The following is a 14798-nucleotide window of genomic DNA, read 5'->3' as shown; positions in this document are numbered from 1 at the left end:
CCCTTTAAATCAGAAAAATGCAAAATAGAAGCAGTTTCACTAGCGGTCTTATACATTTGGACGCCTCTGTGTACAGTACATGCACTTTTCTTTTAATATATATAATCCAGGTACACTGTATATACATAGTAGAATGTAAATAATGTGATTTCACTCTGAAATATTGCATTTTATGTCTCTGCACATACTACACGGCTTTCTCCTTCCTCTCTCCATCCGTGCATCATTCCAATATCCTTGCTTCTTTCACATGAAATCCCATAATGATCAGCATGCGGATCACGTGTGTACATCTGCGTGTGTATGTGAATGTGTAGATCAGTGGGTAAAGCCCAGCACATGAATAACCCCAGGAAGAAAGCGGGACTCATTTCCATTGCCAGCATGGGGTCCCTGAGCTACACACCCTGTTTCCACAGCCACTGACAGAATAATGCCACTATTAAACTGAATAAATAAACAGATAATTTATTTTCCCAGTAGACGCCTTCAGGGAAAGACCAGATTCAGATACTTAAAACTAGCGACTGAGAGCTCATCAACTTAAAGTCTCTATCTGTCAATAAAGATCAAGCGCCAGACCTCAAGATTGAGTTTAATAAACCGAATACATCAGCTGCTTCAATATCTGCTCCAACAAACGGTAATAAATTAAAATCTGGGCTGTCTGTAACCCGCATTGGACATTAAAAGGAAAAACAATAATGGATGCAATAAAATTCTATTCATGCATCTATTTCTAATACTGTCTGTCCAGCATAAATGAAATGCATGCAATTTATAGGAAGGGATTTAAAAACACATACTTTTTAGGTGGCACCTGGCCCACATTGACCCGGACACAAATGACTTTCCGAGTCTGCATTCCGACCGAGCAGAACGCCTCATTAGTGCCGATTCCTGCTCCGGCGCGGCTGAGCGAGCTGTTGGCGGACGGAACGGAGGTGTCCTCTATGCACTGACCCCAGGGCCCCGTCTGCCAGTGGTACACAGTGCAGGGATGATCATTGCAGTTGCGAACCTCCTGCAAGGAGCTGCTGTTGGGGCACTGACCTCCACCTATAAGATAAAAAGGGTCAGGAAGGTGTTACAGTACTGGGAAATCATAATCAAAACTGTATAAATACATTTATATATTAGTCCTGGCTTCTAATTGGTTAATATAACATTCCACCTGTGCTAAAATTCAAAACAACGTGCTACCTTTTCACCATATCACTGTCAGATTCCATAGCAGATCATTATTTTTGTTGCGTGGCAACATACTAGCTGGGTTTCCATCCAAAGTTGTGAATTTGTGCTGCACAAGCTTTGTGCTTAAAAAGTAAACAATTTTTTTTTTTTTTTTTTTCGAAAAAAAAAATAACAATCGTTTTGCTAGATAAGACCCTTCTACCTCGGCTGGGATCGTTTAGAGCCCTTTGAAGCTGCATTTAAACTACATTTTGGAAGTTCAAAATCGGGGCACCATTGAAGTCCATTATATGGAGAAAAATCCTGAAATGTTTTCCTCAAAAACCATAATTTCTTCACGACTGAAGACAGAAAGACACGTACATTTTGGATGACAAGGTGAATTTTTTTTTCAATTGTTGTTCTGAAAGTGGACTTCTCCTTTAATGAATTTGCTTAATAAGAGAAAGTTTCAGTGAAAATGCTGTGACTATATTCTCAACCAGTTTTGGGGGTAACGCATTACAAGTAATGCACGCTATGTAATCAGATTACTTTTTTCAAGTATCTAGTAAAGTAATGCATTACAAAGTTTTTTTCTTTTCAAACTTTTTCAAATAAGTAACGAAAGTTACTCTGTTTTCCCATTTACTGACTGTCAGCAAGTAATTGGAGGTAAATGCAGAGGTGTTGATGCTTACTGTAGCTTACTGTAGACTAAATGTGAGCGTGAATTTACTCTTCTCACTTGCACAAACAGATTCAGTATTTCTCAAAATGAATAAAAACTGTGAAGTGCAAAAGCAGAATATGACAGAAACCTGCAATAATTAAATATGCCAAATGACAGAAATATCCTTTATGTATTTATCCCATTTATGTCTTTGCTGCCGAGCTTCGATTATCCATTTTAACAATACTAATAGCAAAACAAACTTTTAGTGTGAAAGGGCTTTTAGTTCTGCTGATTTTATCAAAAACAAACAAGCAAGCACTGCCCGGATGAGAAAAAGTAACGCAAAAGTAACATAATGCATTACTTTCCATTAAAAATAAATAACTAACGCAATTTAGTTACTTTTTAGGGAGTAGCACAATATTGTAATACTTTTAAAAGTAACTTTTCTCAACACTGTTCTCAACATTATTAATATTATTTGTATTATTAGTACCATATCATTACCTAATACTAAGTATTATTATATCAAGCATTTTATAGCAACGGTTCATTTAAAAAGGAAATTTACTCCGAATGAGAGTTCAAACAGCTGATAAAACCATAATAATCCACAAGTAATCCACACAACTCCAGTCCATCAATAGTCAGGTTTTCATCCAAAGTTGTGACAAAATTGGAATATCACATAAAACATTTGCAAATAAGCACTGTTTCCATTCAACAAGTCAAAGAGAACAAAATCGTCACTTCCTAATAAACTAACACTATGGGTCATATCATACACCTGGTGCAATGCGGTGCCAGGCGCAACGCAATTGATTTTTGCTAGTTTCAGCCCGATGCAGTTACAATTTTTACACCCTGCGCCACGTTGTTTAAATAGTAAATGCATTTGCGCCCATTTATGAGCCCGTGGGCGTGCTGGTCTGCAAACGAGGTGTGTTCAGGTGCACTGTTGGCGCGTTGCTATTTTGAGGCAAATGAAATAGACTGCGCGATTGACCAACTAAACCTGGTCTAAAGTCGCAAAATTTTTCTTGTTATTTAAAGAGCGCGTTAGTGATATGCGCAAATTCCGCCGTGTAAATAGCGAATCCGCCATGGCGCGAGTGCCACTGGCTCTTAAAGGGAATGGGAGATGGTTTAATGCATGTTACGCCCAAAACACATGACTCTTTAAGAGAATAGGGACAACCCTTTTAGACCATGGGCCGGGCGGGCCAACCTTTTTCCCATCCTTAAAAAAGCAAAAGTGGACTCAGACATGCCCCAAGTGCACCTGCGGCATGCACTTTAGACCATGCGCTTAGATCGCTAAAATAGGGCCCTATCATTACTAAGTAGGAGAAACCACTGAATACAGTAATTTTCATATATAATAAATTACTTGTACTTGAGAGCGAGCAGACGGAACACAATAAACACAGTTGTGTAAGACAGTTCTGGGAGGCAATTATACAGAAATAGTTTGACATTTCAGATGCTGTGGAATGAGACTGGTCCACTGGTTAGACGGGTTTTGCCATCCCATAGCGAGTCACAAGTCACATAACTTTTTTGATGCGAATGGAGGAATTTATTCTGAAAATGTGTTTCCATCTCACATTATTTGCAGTCAAAAACCACCTCAAGCGAGCGTAAAATCCTTTTTGCAAATTATTAAATGTGGCGTTTCCATCACTCATTTCTAATGTGATACTTCAAAATGCGCATAAAAACAGGGTGATGGAAACATAGCTAATGCAATTTTTCTTTGTGAAGTGGAAAGCTGTGTGTTTGTAATAAACTAAGCCATCATTTAACTTTAAACAGTCACTTCTGGCCAAAATACAAGTCCATAATAACGCTACGATAATGCTTTCTCCAGTGTCAAGTCCATCCCCTGTTGTCATCTCACATCAAAATCCACCAGCAAATTTGTTTAGAAGTGTTTTGGGCTGTTTTTGCTTGTGAACGGTCCTCAATCTGTTCATATTTCATATTTACTGCCAAAAGCATTATAGCTGGAAACAACAGTTTGAAGCTAAAAACATCTTGACTGATTTATTTTTTACAAACAAACAGCTTTTTACTTCACAAGACACTGATGAACCGGAATCGTCTGGAATACTTATGGACTAACGTGATGTTTTTATCAGCAGTTTCAACTCTCATTCTGACGGCACCCATTCACTGCAGAGAATCCATTGGTGAGCAAGTGATTCTAAATTTCTCCAAATCTGTTCTGATGAAAAAACAAACTCATCTAAATTTTGGATGACCTTCTGATGACTTCATTTTTGGAGGAATTATCATTTCAATTATTCCTTTAAATGATAACCTTAATTACTGAAATATGTAGATGAAATATGAGTAGAGTCTAATGCATGAGTCTACTGCAACCATGACTGGATAAAAGCTGTTTCTAGATTTATTTACCAGCCTTCGCTTGGTTTTTCATTACAACCTGCAGTCACACGCAAAGTACCAGAATCCCAATGGAGCGGTCAGCCATTATCTCAATGGTGCGCATTAACAACCGCACACCGATCAATGAAAATGCTAAAGCGGTGAATGAGAAAAAATGGACAAACCATGTATCAAGCAGTGCTCCTTGTTCAAGAGCACCAAAAATAATGAATAATTGACTCATCCTTTGTGGCAATCTAGCACACAGTCCTTCAGCATCTAATTTATTAAAAAAGGTTATCGACTATTATCACACACTTCATTAGACATGTGAGAACCATTAGAAAACACTCGCCGTGAGCAGCGCGGGCACAATAATGGCCCTGAAAGAGAGAAAAACTCTTTACAGTTATAAAAGGAGGGTTATTTGACTTCCAAAGCGTCTCATAGTGTTTCAGGGCATGCCAGGGCAATGCATTAGCAGAGCTTCAAAAAGCTGCACCAGAATCACATTGTTTCAAATGGGGATTAACACTCCCTCCGGTTATTTATTGACCTGTGACTCAGATGAAGACTAATCCTTTGTACAATTACAAAAGTGAGTCTGTGCACAGCTCAGAGTAATTGCATGTTCTTGGTCCATCTCTGCACCATTAAGAGCTGCAGTACATATTGCAGCTCCAGCCATCCACGTTTAGCGTTAAGCTTCTCTTGATGTAGGATCTGCTAACATCCTCAAGAAACGGTGCATTGAATTCGTCAAGCTCTCCGCTTAGAAAGAGCAAATATGTGTTACATATCTGACCATGCATTAAAATGCAAAATTATAAATATTTTAACATTTCATTAATATTTGATCCTTTTGACCGTTAATAGTGAAAGAAGTTTTCCAGGGCCCTGAACAAGCAAAAAAAAAAAAAAAAAAAAAAAAAAAAAAAAATAACACAGTAATATTGTTAAGTATTATTAGAACTGAACATAACTGTGTTCTATTATAATATACTTTAAAATATAATTTATTTCTGTGATGGTAAAGCTGAATTTTTAACCAGTCTTCAGTGTTACATGATTCTCTTTAGAAATCATTTTTATGGTTCTCAAGAAACATTAACTTATTAACGTAAACTTATTTTTATTGATAGTGAAAACAGTTTTTTTTTTTTGTGTGTCAACCATCAACTGAATGCATATTTGCTAAAATACAATTCTCAAAAAATAAAAAAAATAAATAAAAATACAAAAAAATAAAATAAATAGTAAATATAACAATAGTGTATAAACATTTTATTTTAATGAAAATTAGTTAGTATATGACTTTTTTTACAAAAAATATTGTCTGAAATTATTTTTACCATTATTTTATTTAAAATTTAAACATTATTTATTAAAAATTAGTTGTCAAGTTCATCAGATAATCATGATTATGTCTATAAAAGGCAAAATAAAATAATATCAAATTCAGAAAATTGGACAAAAATATAACATCAAACATTTAACTAATTAAATTAAAATATTGTTCATAACATGAAATGAATTAATTAAATTAATATGAATAGTCTTAAGTTAACACATTTACTTTGCAATAAATAATTAAAAAAATAAAATAAAATAAAATAAGATATAAAAAATAGTATATCTAACAGTAGTGTATAAACATTTTATTTTAACGGAAATTAGTTAGTATATGACCTTTTACAGTAAATATTGTCTGAAATCAGTTTTACCGTTATTTTAAAATTCACTTATTTCTTACTATTAAAAACTAGGCTGTCAATTTAATCAAATAATCATGATTATGTCTTTAAAAGGCAAAATAAAATAACATCAAATTCAGAAAATCTGACAAAAAATATAACATCAAACACTCAATTCAATTCAATTATTGTTAACATGAACTGAATTAATTAAATTAAATGAATATAAATAAACTTAAGTTAACACATTTACTTTGCAATAAATAAAATAAAGTAAAATAAAATAAAATAATAAAATAAAATAAAATAAAATAAAATAAAATAAAATAAAATAAAATAAAATAAAATAAAATAAAATAAAATAAAATAAAATACTAAATCTAAAAGTAATGTATAAACTTTTCATTTTAATGGAAATTAATTAGTATTTACAGTGAATACTGTCCCAAATCAGTTTTACCATCTTTTTTTTCTTTTTCTTTGTAGAATTCACTTATTTCTTACTATTAAAAACGGGGCTGTCAAATGAATAAAAAATCATGATAACTATGTCTTTAAAAGGCAAAATAAAATACCAAATTCAGAAAATTTGATAAAAAATATTAGATTAATTAATGCAGTTCATGTTATTAACATTAATTTAATATATTTGAATTCAATAACTATGAATAATCTAAAGTTAACACATTTGTCTGACAAACAAATAAATTTGTAAATAAATAAATAAATAAAATCTTTTTTTTTTTTTTATTTCTTTTCAATTTTCCCTATGTGGCCCTAGTTTGAAAGCCTGTGTTCTAGGAGGTCCTCACTGACTACAAACTTAAAAAAATCTAAAATGAGCCAACTGTAGTAACGCTGTAAATTTCTGCTCATTCTGAGACAGCTACTCTGAGAGAGGCTTAGCTACATGAATAGCAAATGACCAGTGCTTCATGCTATTCTCTCCATCACCTCACACAGAGGCAGATGGCAAGCAGAACAGGATCTACTAAACTTCATGCTACTGTCAGCACACACCTGCTTTCTCAGACGCTTGTCATCAATTTGGTCCAGCGTCTCCTGAATCGTTTGAAGACTAATAATCCGAGCAGCGCGGCATGTAGCACAATTTGCCACAGGGCAAAAAAAGAAGCATCATTGTGCATATGTGGCTTCACATTTGTGCAAAAAGTGTAATACATAAAGCAAGCGCACTCCACAGATGCACCAAACACACTACTTCTGATTCTGGCTGTAGCATGACCATAAAATGATGCGATGTTAAAGCAAACCAAGCCGATTTGCTCTCAGTCAGCAGTGCAAGTGCTGTTCCCTCAAGCTGCATATTTGTGGAAATGGATTTCTGTCCGGTGAGTGGTGGAGGGAAGGAAGAGGTTTTAGCCCAAAGCAACCACTTATCCATCAGTCTATTACACATCAGATACACACTTACAGCCGGAGCTCACCTGAGGTTTGAATCACTTAACGCTCAGAGACCTTCATTACCTTGTGATAGGCTTTTTTTTCTGTACAAGTCTGCTCACACGGAAGAATGTGAAACTAATATAAGGGGGAGGGAAGTGCGGTAAGATATTCGCAATCTGCTCATGCATACATGAGCATACAAATCCACATAAGCTGAAAAAAGGTGGTGATTGATTATATCTAAAAGAGCAGGAATCTTTAGAGAGACCCTTGCGAAACAGTCTAGTTTTGGACTAAGAACTATAACACTAAATACTTTTAGCAGCAGGATGCACAGAAGAAAAGAAAGCACATGATGAACACAGTGCGTTGAGTAAAGCAATGCCTCACACTGAACCACAAAAAAGGTAGATTCAGGCTGAAAAACAATCAGCTACTGCAGCCTCTGTTACCTGCTTTAAAATTGCTGAATATAATTACTTTAAATGTTAAACATATTCTCAGGAATATTTTATTTTCACTGGTTGTGTAAAATATCAGAAAAAAAGAAAAAAAGGCTTTCGCACCGGAGGAACCTTTTCATAGCACAGTTGGCGGAAGAACCCAATTAAATAAATGAGATGAAAATATATACTTTGTTTTTTATTTATTATGAAAAATCTTCCAGCATTAAATATTGTTGCAAAAGTATGTGAATCTGTAGGATTAGCAATTAATTTGAAGGTGAAATTAGAGTCTATCTGTTCAGAAGTGTTTTCAGTCAATAGGATGACAATTAGGTGTCAGTTTATGCCCTGTTTTATTCAAAGAACAGGGATCTATTAAAGTCTGATCATGTTTGTGAAAGTGAATCATGGCACAAACAAAGGAGATCTCTGAGGACCTCAGAAAAAGAGTTGTTGTTGCTCATCAGGCTGGAAAAAAGGTTACAAAACCATCTCTAAAGAGTTTCAAATCCACAGTCAGACAGATTGTGTACAAACGGAGGAAATTCTAAGCCACAGTTACCCTCCCCAGAAGTGGTTGACCAACATAGATCACTCCAAAGAAAGATGCATAATAGTTTCTGAGGTTGTAAAGAACCCCAGGATAACTTCTAAGCAACTAAAAGCCTTTCTCACATTGGTTAATGTTGAAGTTCATGAGTCCATCATCAGGAGAACAATGAACAACCATGATGTGCATGGCAGGGTTGCATGGAGAAAGCCACAACTCTCCAAAAAACACTACTGCCTGTCTGCAGTTTGATAAAGATCATGTGGACAAGTCAGAAAGCTATTGATATAATTATATAATTTTTGGTTTAAATAAAAAAGTGTTATGTTTGGAGAAAGAAAAACACTGCATTCCAGCATAGGAAGAACCTTATCCCATCTGTGAAACCTGGTGGTGGTAGTATCATGGTTTGGGTCTGTTTTGCTGCATCTGGGCTAGGACGACTTGCCATCATTGATGGAATAATAAATTCTGAATTATACCAGCAAATCCTAAAGGAAAATGTCAGAACATCTGTCCATGAACTAAAATTTAAAGAGAAAGTGGGTCATGCAGCAAGACAACGACCACATGCGCACAAGTCATTCTACCAAAAAATGGTTAAATGAAAACAAAAGCAATGTTTTGGAACAGCTGAGTCAAAGTCCAGACATTAATCCAATTAAAATGTTGTGGAAGGACCTGAAGCAAGCAGTTCTTAGGAGGAAACCCAACAACATCACAGGGTTCAAGTGTTTCTGTACTGAAGAATGGGCTAAAATTCCTATAAGTTGTTGTGCAGGACTGATCATATCTTCAAAAAGGGGTCACAACAGATACTGAAAGCAAAGATTCACATACCTCTGCACCTCGCAAATATTTAACACTGGATCATTTTTCTCAATAACAATATGACAAAGTATATATTTTTGTCTTGTTTGTTTGAATTCTCTTTGTTAACTTTTAGGACTTGTGTGAAAATATAATGTTTTGCGTTATATTTATGCAGAAATATAGAAAATACTAAAGGGTTCACAAACTTTCAAGCAGCACTGTATATACATATATATATATATATATATATACATATATATACATATATATATACATATATATATATATATATATGTACATATATATATATATATATATATATATTTAACAGGAAGAGATGATTTTGTTCTCTGACTCGTTGGATGGAAATGGTGCTTATTCGCAAATCTTATATGCGATATTCCAATTTTGCGCATTAGATAAATTTGCAACTTTGGATGGAAACCCGGCTACTGTTCAACTCAGTGGAAATCTAGGTTTTCCCAATCACCAGCTCAACCCAGACCATTTTGGTGGAAAAGGAGTATAAAAGTGGTTTTATAATAGTTAAAGCCCTACCGTCCCCAGCACTGTAGGCCAGAATGGAGCGCGATCTGGTCTGCTTGCCCTCTGAGTTCTTCCCTGAGCAGGTATTGGAGCACAGAGACCATGAAGTCCAGGGACTGAGCACGCAGTCTTTGGGGCAGGGCACCTCACACAGCACTGGCATGGGAAGTATGGCGTCCCGGCATAGCTGCCTGTCCACAAATTCACCTGGGAATAACAAAACATAGGGCCTGTTACATTCTCACATCCTAAATAGGGATTCTGGAAGACTAGTAAACACTTAAATATGAGTATGACAGGGCAAACTCTAGCAAATTAAAAACTAATATCCACAAAGAAATGCACAAATGAGTTTCAAAAAGACAAAAGCCATGCAATTGTGTGAACATTAATACAAATCTCACTCTGTGCGTAAATAAATCTACCCACACAGAGAATTCACACTGTGCATCTGATGCAACGCCAAGCGCTGTCATCTCTACTCCATGCAAGGCACACAACTCAGTGAAAACCACCCATTTACACATCAACCGTCTGCATACTATACATGCACGTGTACATAGGGCAACATTTGGATGGACAGTGTGCCCAATAACATATAAGACATTAGCGTGAGACATTAAGACATGACCTGTTACTCATTTATAGCATAAAAATCTCCAAGGATAAGGTTACATTGCATATAGAAGCCCTTTGCATAGTTATGGAATGCACTGTGCTCAAAAGTTTAACAGTAGAAAGTAGTTCAGTACATTTTAATGTGCTTCTTGTATATAAATTTTAGATTACTCTTCCAGTGCCAAACAGGATGTGACAGCTGTGCACCCAGGAGGGAAGATGATCCGGCAATGTTTGCAATCACACAGTCGCGTGTAATTGTACGTAAAGGCTGTCCATGAAAAAACAGCCAATGCAGCAATTGCAGCTATATAACATGTACATTGTGGCATTTTTTTAAGTATATAACATTTAACTGAAATCATTATGGCCTGGTTTCACAGACAGGGCCTAGACTAAGCCAGGATTAAGCCATAGCTCAATTAGGACATTTACAATTTTTTTATAAATATACCTTAGAAAAAAACACCACTGGTGTGCATTGTGAGACAAAACAAAGGTGTTGATAGATTTTAACATTGGTTAGTGCAAGTTTCTATCAGTAGAAAGAGGTCAGACTTACATTTAAGTCTGGGACTAGGTTTAAGCCTTGTTGGTGAAACTGGGGGTATGTCTTATATGCAAATGGTTCAAGATTTTTTTAATAAATAAATAAAATGAAAAAAATAAATAAATAAATAAATAAAGGAATAATCAGATCAATGGAAAAAAAAAACTGAATAATAATAAAAATTATAAAGCAACAACAAAAAAACAACAACAACAACAACAACAACAAAAACAAAGCAAAACAAAACAAAAAGAAAACAAAAGAAAATCAAACCATCTAAAAAGCAAAAGGCAAACAAGTAAAAAAACAAAACAAAGAAAACCAAACCATCAAAACAAAAAGGAACAATCAAAACAATGAAAAAAGCAAATAAAAAAGCAACAAAATAAAACAAAAAGAAATTAAACCATCAAAACACAAAGGAACAATCAAAACAATGAAAAAAGCAATTTAAAAAAGCAACAAAATAAAACAAAAAGAAAATCAAACCATCAAAAAAGCAAAAGGCAAAACAAGTAGAAAAAAACAAAAAGAAAACCAAACCATCAAAACAACACAAAAAAATGGAACAATCAAAACAATAAAAAAGCAAAATAATATAGCAACAAAGTAAAACAGACCAACATTAATAAAACAAAATAAATAAAAGCAAAACAAACATAAAACAAAACAAAGAAAACAAAACCAATAAATCAAACAAAAAAGCAAAAACGCAAAAAAAAAAAAAAAAAAAAAAAAAAAAAAAAAAAAAAAAAAAGGAACAATCAAAACAAATCAGAACAAAATGAAAACCAAACTATCACAACAAAGTAAACACAGACAAAACAAAGCAACAAAACATAGTTTGCTCACAGAGGTCATCTGAAAGACCTAGTTTTGGACACCAACCCCTTGTGCACCAGCCCCTGTATCGATCGGTGAACCCCACCCCTGAAAAAAGCCCAAAGTGACAGAAAACCCACTGAGTCAGATGACACCGCAGGACCCCGTGGGACACAACAGATCTATTCTCATCAGCACCAGACAACAGGAATCAATAATTGAGAGAAGAGGGGAGGCACTAGGGAACAATGAGGAGTGGTTGAGACTGGGGGTGGGAAAGAGTTAGACTTCCGCACACCGCTGGCATTTATACACATCCAAGAGGAAGCATTTCACGTCAACATAAAATCATTACAGTCCATTACAGACCTTCATGTGCCTTTTTAGGAATTTAATTTGAAAAACACAATACAAAATAGATCTTAATAGACTAAAATAAACCAACACACCAAGTGACTGCTTCCAGAAAGAGTTTTTCATAATAATATATTTATACAATATAAAATATCCAGCTTAAGTGTAATAAGTAATTGGTTCAAGCTAATCATTAGCTGGTTACAGTCTTGGGTAAAAATAAAATAAAATAAAATAAAATGAAATAATAAAAAATAAATAAAATAAAATAAAATAAAATAAAATAAAACGTAGCACATAAGGCACATCTCACAATATCCCAGACTTGAGGAAAAACAAATCAACTGTCCTCATGAATAACTCAGTGAGTACATGCTGGGGGGAAATGTAATATCAGCTGTACGTCTAGCCCTTATACATCTCAGATGTGTTAAACCTCACCTGCGTCTGACTGTCCCCTGATGGAAAAGTACCAGACGGCATCTGACATTTTCTCCATTGAGCGCTGTCACATTCTGATGAGGCTGCACACTACTCTTCCCGAAGTTAATGAGGGAGAGAGCGAGTTCAGCTAAATGCAGACTGACTCGGAGGGACTAACAGAGTTAATTTCATTTATATAGGCGGCTCGCCACTGGTGCCAGAACAACATATTCACCGTCTCGCTGTCTATGAGGCAGGACAAAGAAAGAGGTGACCTTGAACAAATCATATTATTTCTCACTACAGCAAGGTATCTGGACTTAAATGGGTCAACGTGTTGCAGAAAGCCTTTGGCTAGGGAAGAATAGAGTAATGACCAGTGTTTCTTTCAGTTTTTGGATTCTACACTCTCTATGCAACGTTCAAGTACTATTTAGGTATCAGGATATGCTAGGATTTCCGTGATTTGGAAAACGCAGAGAGAATCACAGAATCCAGTCATAAAAACGCAATTGCGTTATGAACTAGTGTCTGTGAATATTAAGCTGCAAAAATAGCCTACTATTTAAACATGAATCCTGCGTTCTGCGTGTCTCTGTGTGAATGAATGACATAGACATGTGGTTTCACATGTGGTTTTTACTACATACATACTGAAGCGTGTGACGCTTTTCAGCCTCTGCCGCCTCAAAATATAAGTACATGAACACATAAACATACTTTCTAAAACTATTCTGAGAGTCACTTAATGAGCATTTTACCATTTCTTGTGAGAAAAACTATCATTTATCAGGGTTTCCAGGTTTTCACAACAAAACCTGCCCAATTGCTACTCATAACTAGCCCAAAAGTAGTTTCCATATACGATTTTGGGCTTGGTTCCGCTGGTAAAATTAGCATGTCAGGGGCTAAATATTATGTTATTTGGGTATTATATTAACTATAATATTAACTTAAAGGTCTTCACAGCAACCCATCAAAATAAATGTTAAGTTTAACTTGAAGAAACTGTAACAGAAATATATTACTTAATGTAATGATAGCGCAACTACTAATAAAAGATTTATTAAAAGTAATAAAAAAATATTAAAGCATTTTATATGAAGATTAACCAGAAGAATTATTTACCAGAATTTATTTAGCAGAAAAATGTAAATACACAACACTGTATTTCTTAAATAAATAAATAAATAAATTTTTTAATATAAAGCTAAGCTGCTTGGCTGGTCTTAGCTGGTTTAAGCTGGAAGTAGCTGGTTTTAGCCGGTCTCCCAGCCAGGCTAGGCTGATCAAGCTGGTTTTAGCTGTTTTTTTACAGATGGTCTCCCAGCCTGCCCAGCTAAAGTGGTCAAAATCCCTCTAAAACCAGCTTGCTGACCAGCTATGACCAAGCTGGACAACCAGCTAAAACCAGCTAAACCTGATTTTAACAGTTCTAACAGTTGCTTTTAACATTATTTTTGATTAATAAAATTTAATTAAACCATTTGAAACAGAGTCTAGAAAAATGTAAATAAATAAATAAATAAATGAGGGCTGTCAAACGATTAATCACGATTAATTGCATACAAAATAAAAGTTTGAGTTTGCATAATATATGTGTGTACTGTGTGTGATTATTATGTATATATAAATACAAACATTCATGTATATATTTTAGAAATATTTACATGTATTTATTATAATTTTGATATAATTTATATTATATATATTAATAAAAAATATTTTGTACATAACATATTTCTCCTAAATATATACATTAATTAGTGTGTTTTTATATATACATAATAGTTACACACAGTACACACAAATTATATTAGGCAAACTCAAACTTTTATTTTGTATGCAATTAATCACGATGAATTGATTAACAGCCGTTAAATAAATAAATAAATAAAAACATGGAATCAGGAAAAATAGAAATGGAAAAAAAAAAAAAGAAAAAAAAAAAAAAAAAAGAATTTAGAAAAAAATAAAAAATGGAAAATGCTGTACAATATATACAAAATGTACAAAAACGAACAAAAGTATTCCTTAATGACTTACCCAGTATTGTAATATGTTCTTTTTTTTGCCAATACTGTATGATTTCTTTTTTTTGTCCTTTTTTGTTTTTATTTATTTATTTGTTTAATTTCTTTTTTACCAATACAATGGGGTGGGGTCATTGGAGTTAGATGTTGTTTTGGACTCCACCGATTTTCATTGTATGGACAAAAAAAAGTCAAAACATCCTGTATTAAAACATATTCTTTTGTATACCACAGAAGAAAGAAAGTCATACCGGTTTGAAACGACACATTTAGTATGTTAATTAAGGCATTTTGGTCCCCAG

General features: G+C 34.4%; 1 protein-coding gene across 2 annotated transcripts in view; it reads right to left on the bottom strand.

The window, feature by feature from the left end:
• thsd7aa (thrombospondin, type I, domain containing 7Aa) overlaps positions 1–14798 on the bottom strand; it is a 151082-nt gene that overhangs the window by 49762 nt on the left and 86522 nt on the right. For both annotated transcript variants that reach the window (XM_051136946.1, XM_051136947.1), the window contains exons 7-8: positions 9709–9903; positions 807–1059 (exon numbers count right to left, since the gene is read on the bottom strand). In XM_051136946.1, coding sequence (XP_050992903.1) covers positions 807–1059; positions 9709–9903 — 448 coding nt within the window. The remainder of the gene's footprint in view (positions 1–806; positions 1060–9708; positions 9904–14798) is intronic.

This window comes from Labeo rohita, chromosome 19 (assembly GCF_022985175.1).
Source record: "Labeo rohita strain BAU-BD-2019 chromosome 19, IGBB_LRoh.1.0, whole genome shotgun sequence".
In the NCBI taxonomy this organism is placed as follows: Eukaryota; Metazoa; Chordata; class Actinopteri; order Cypriniformes; family Cyprinidae; genus Labeo; species Labeo rohita.
This window is presented reverse-complemented; position numbering and strand designations above follow the sequence as displayed.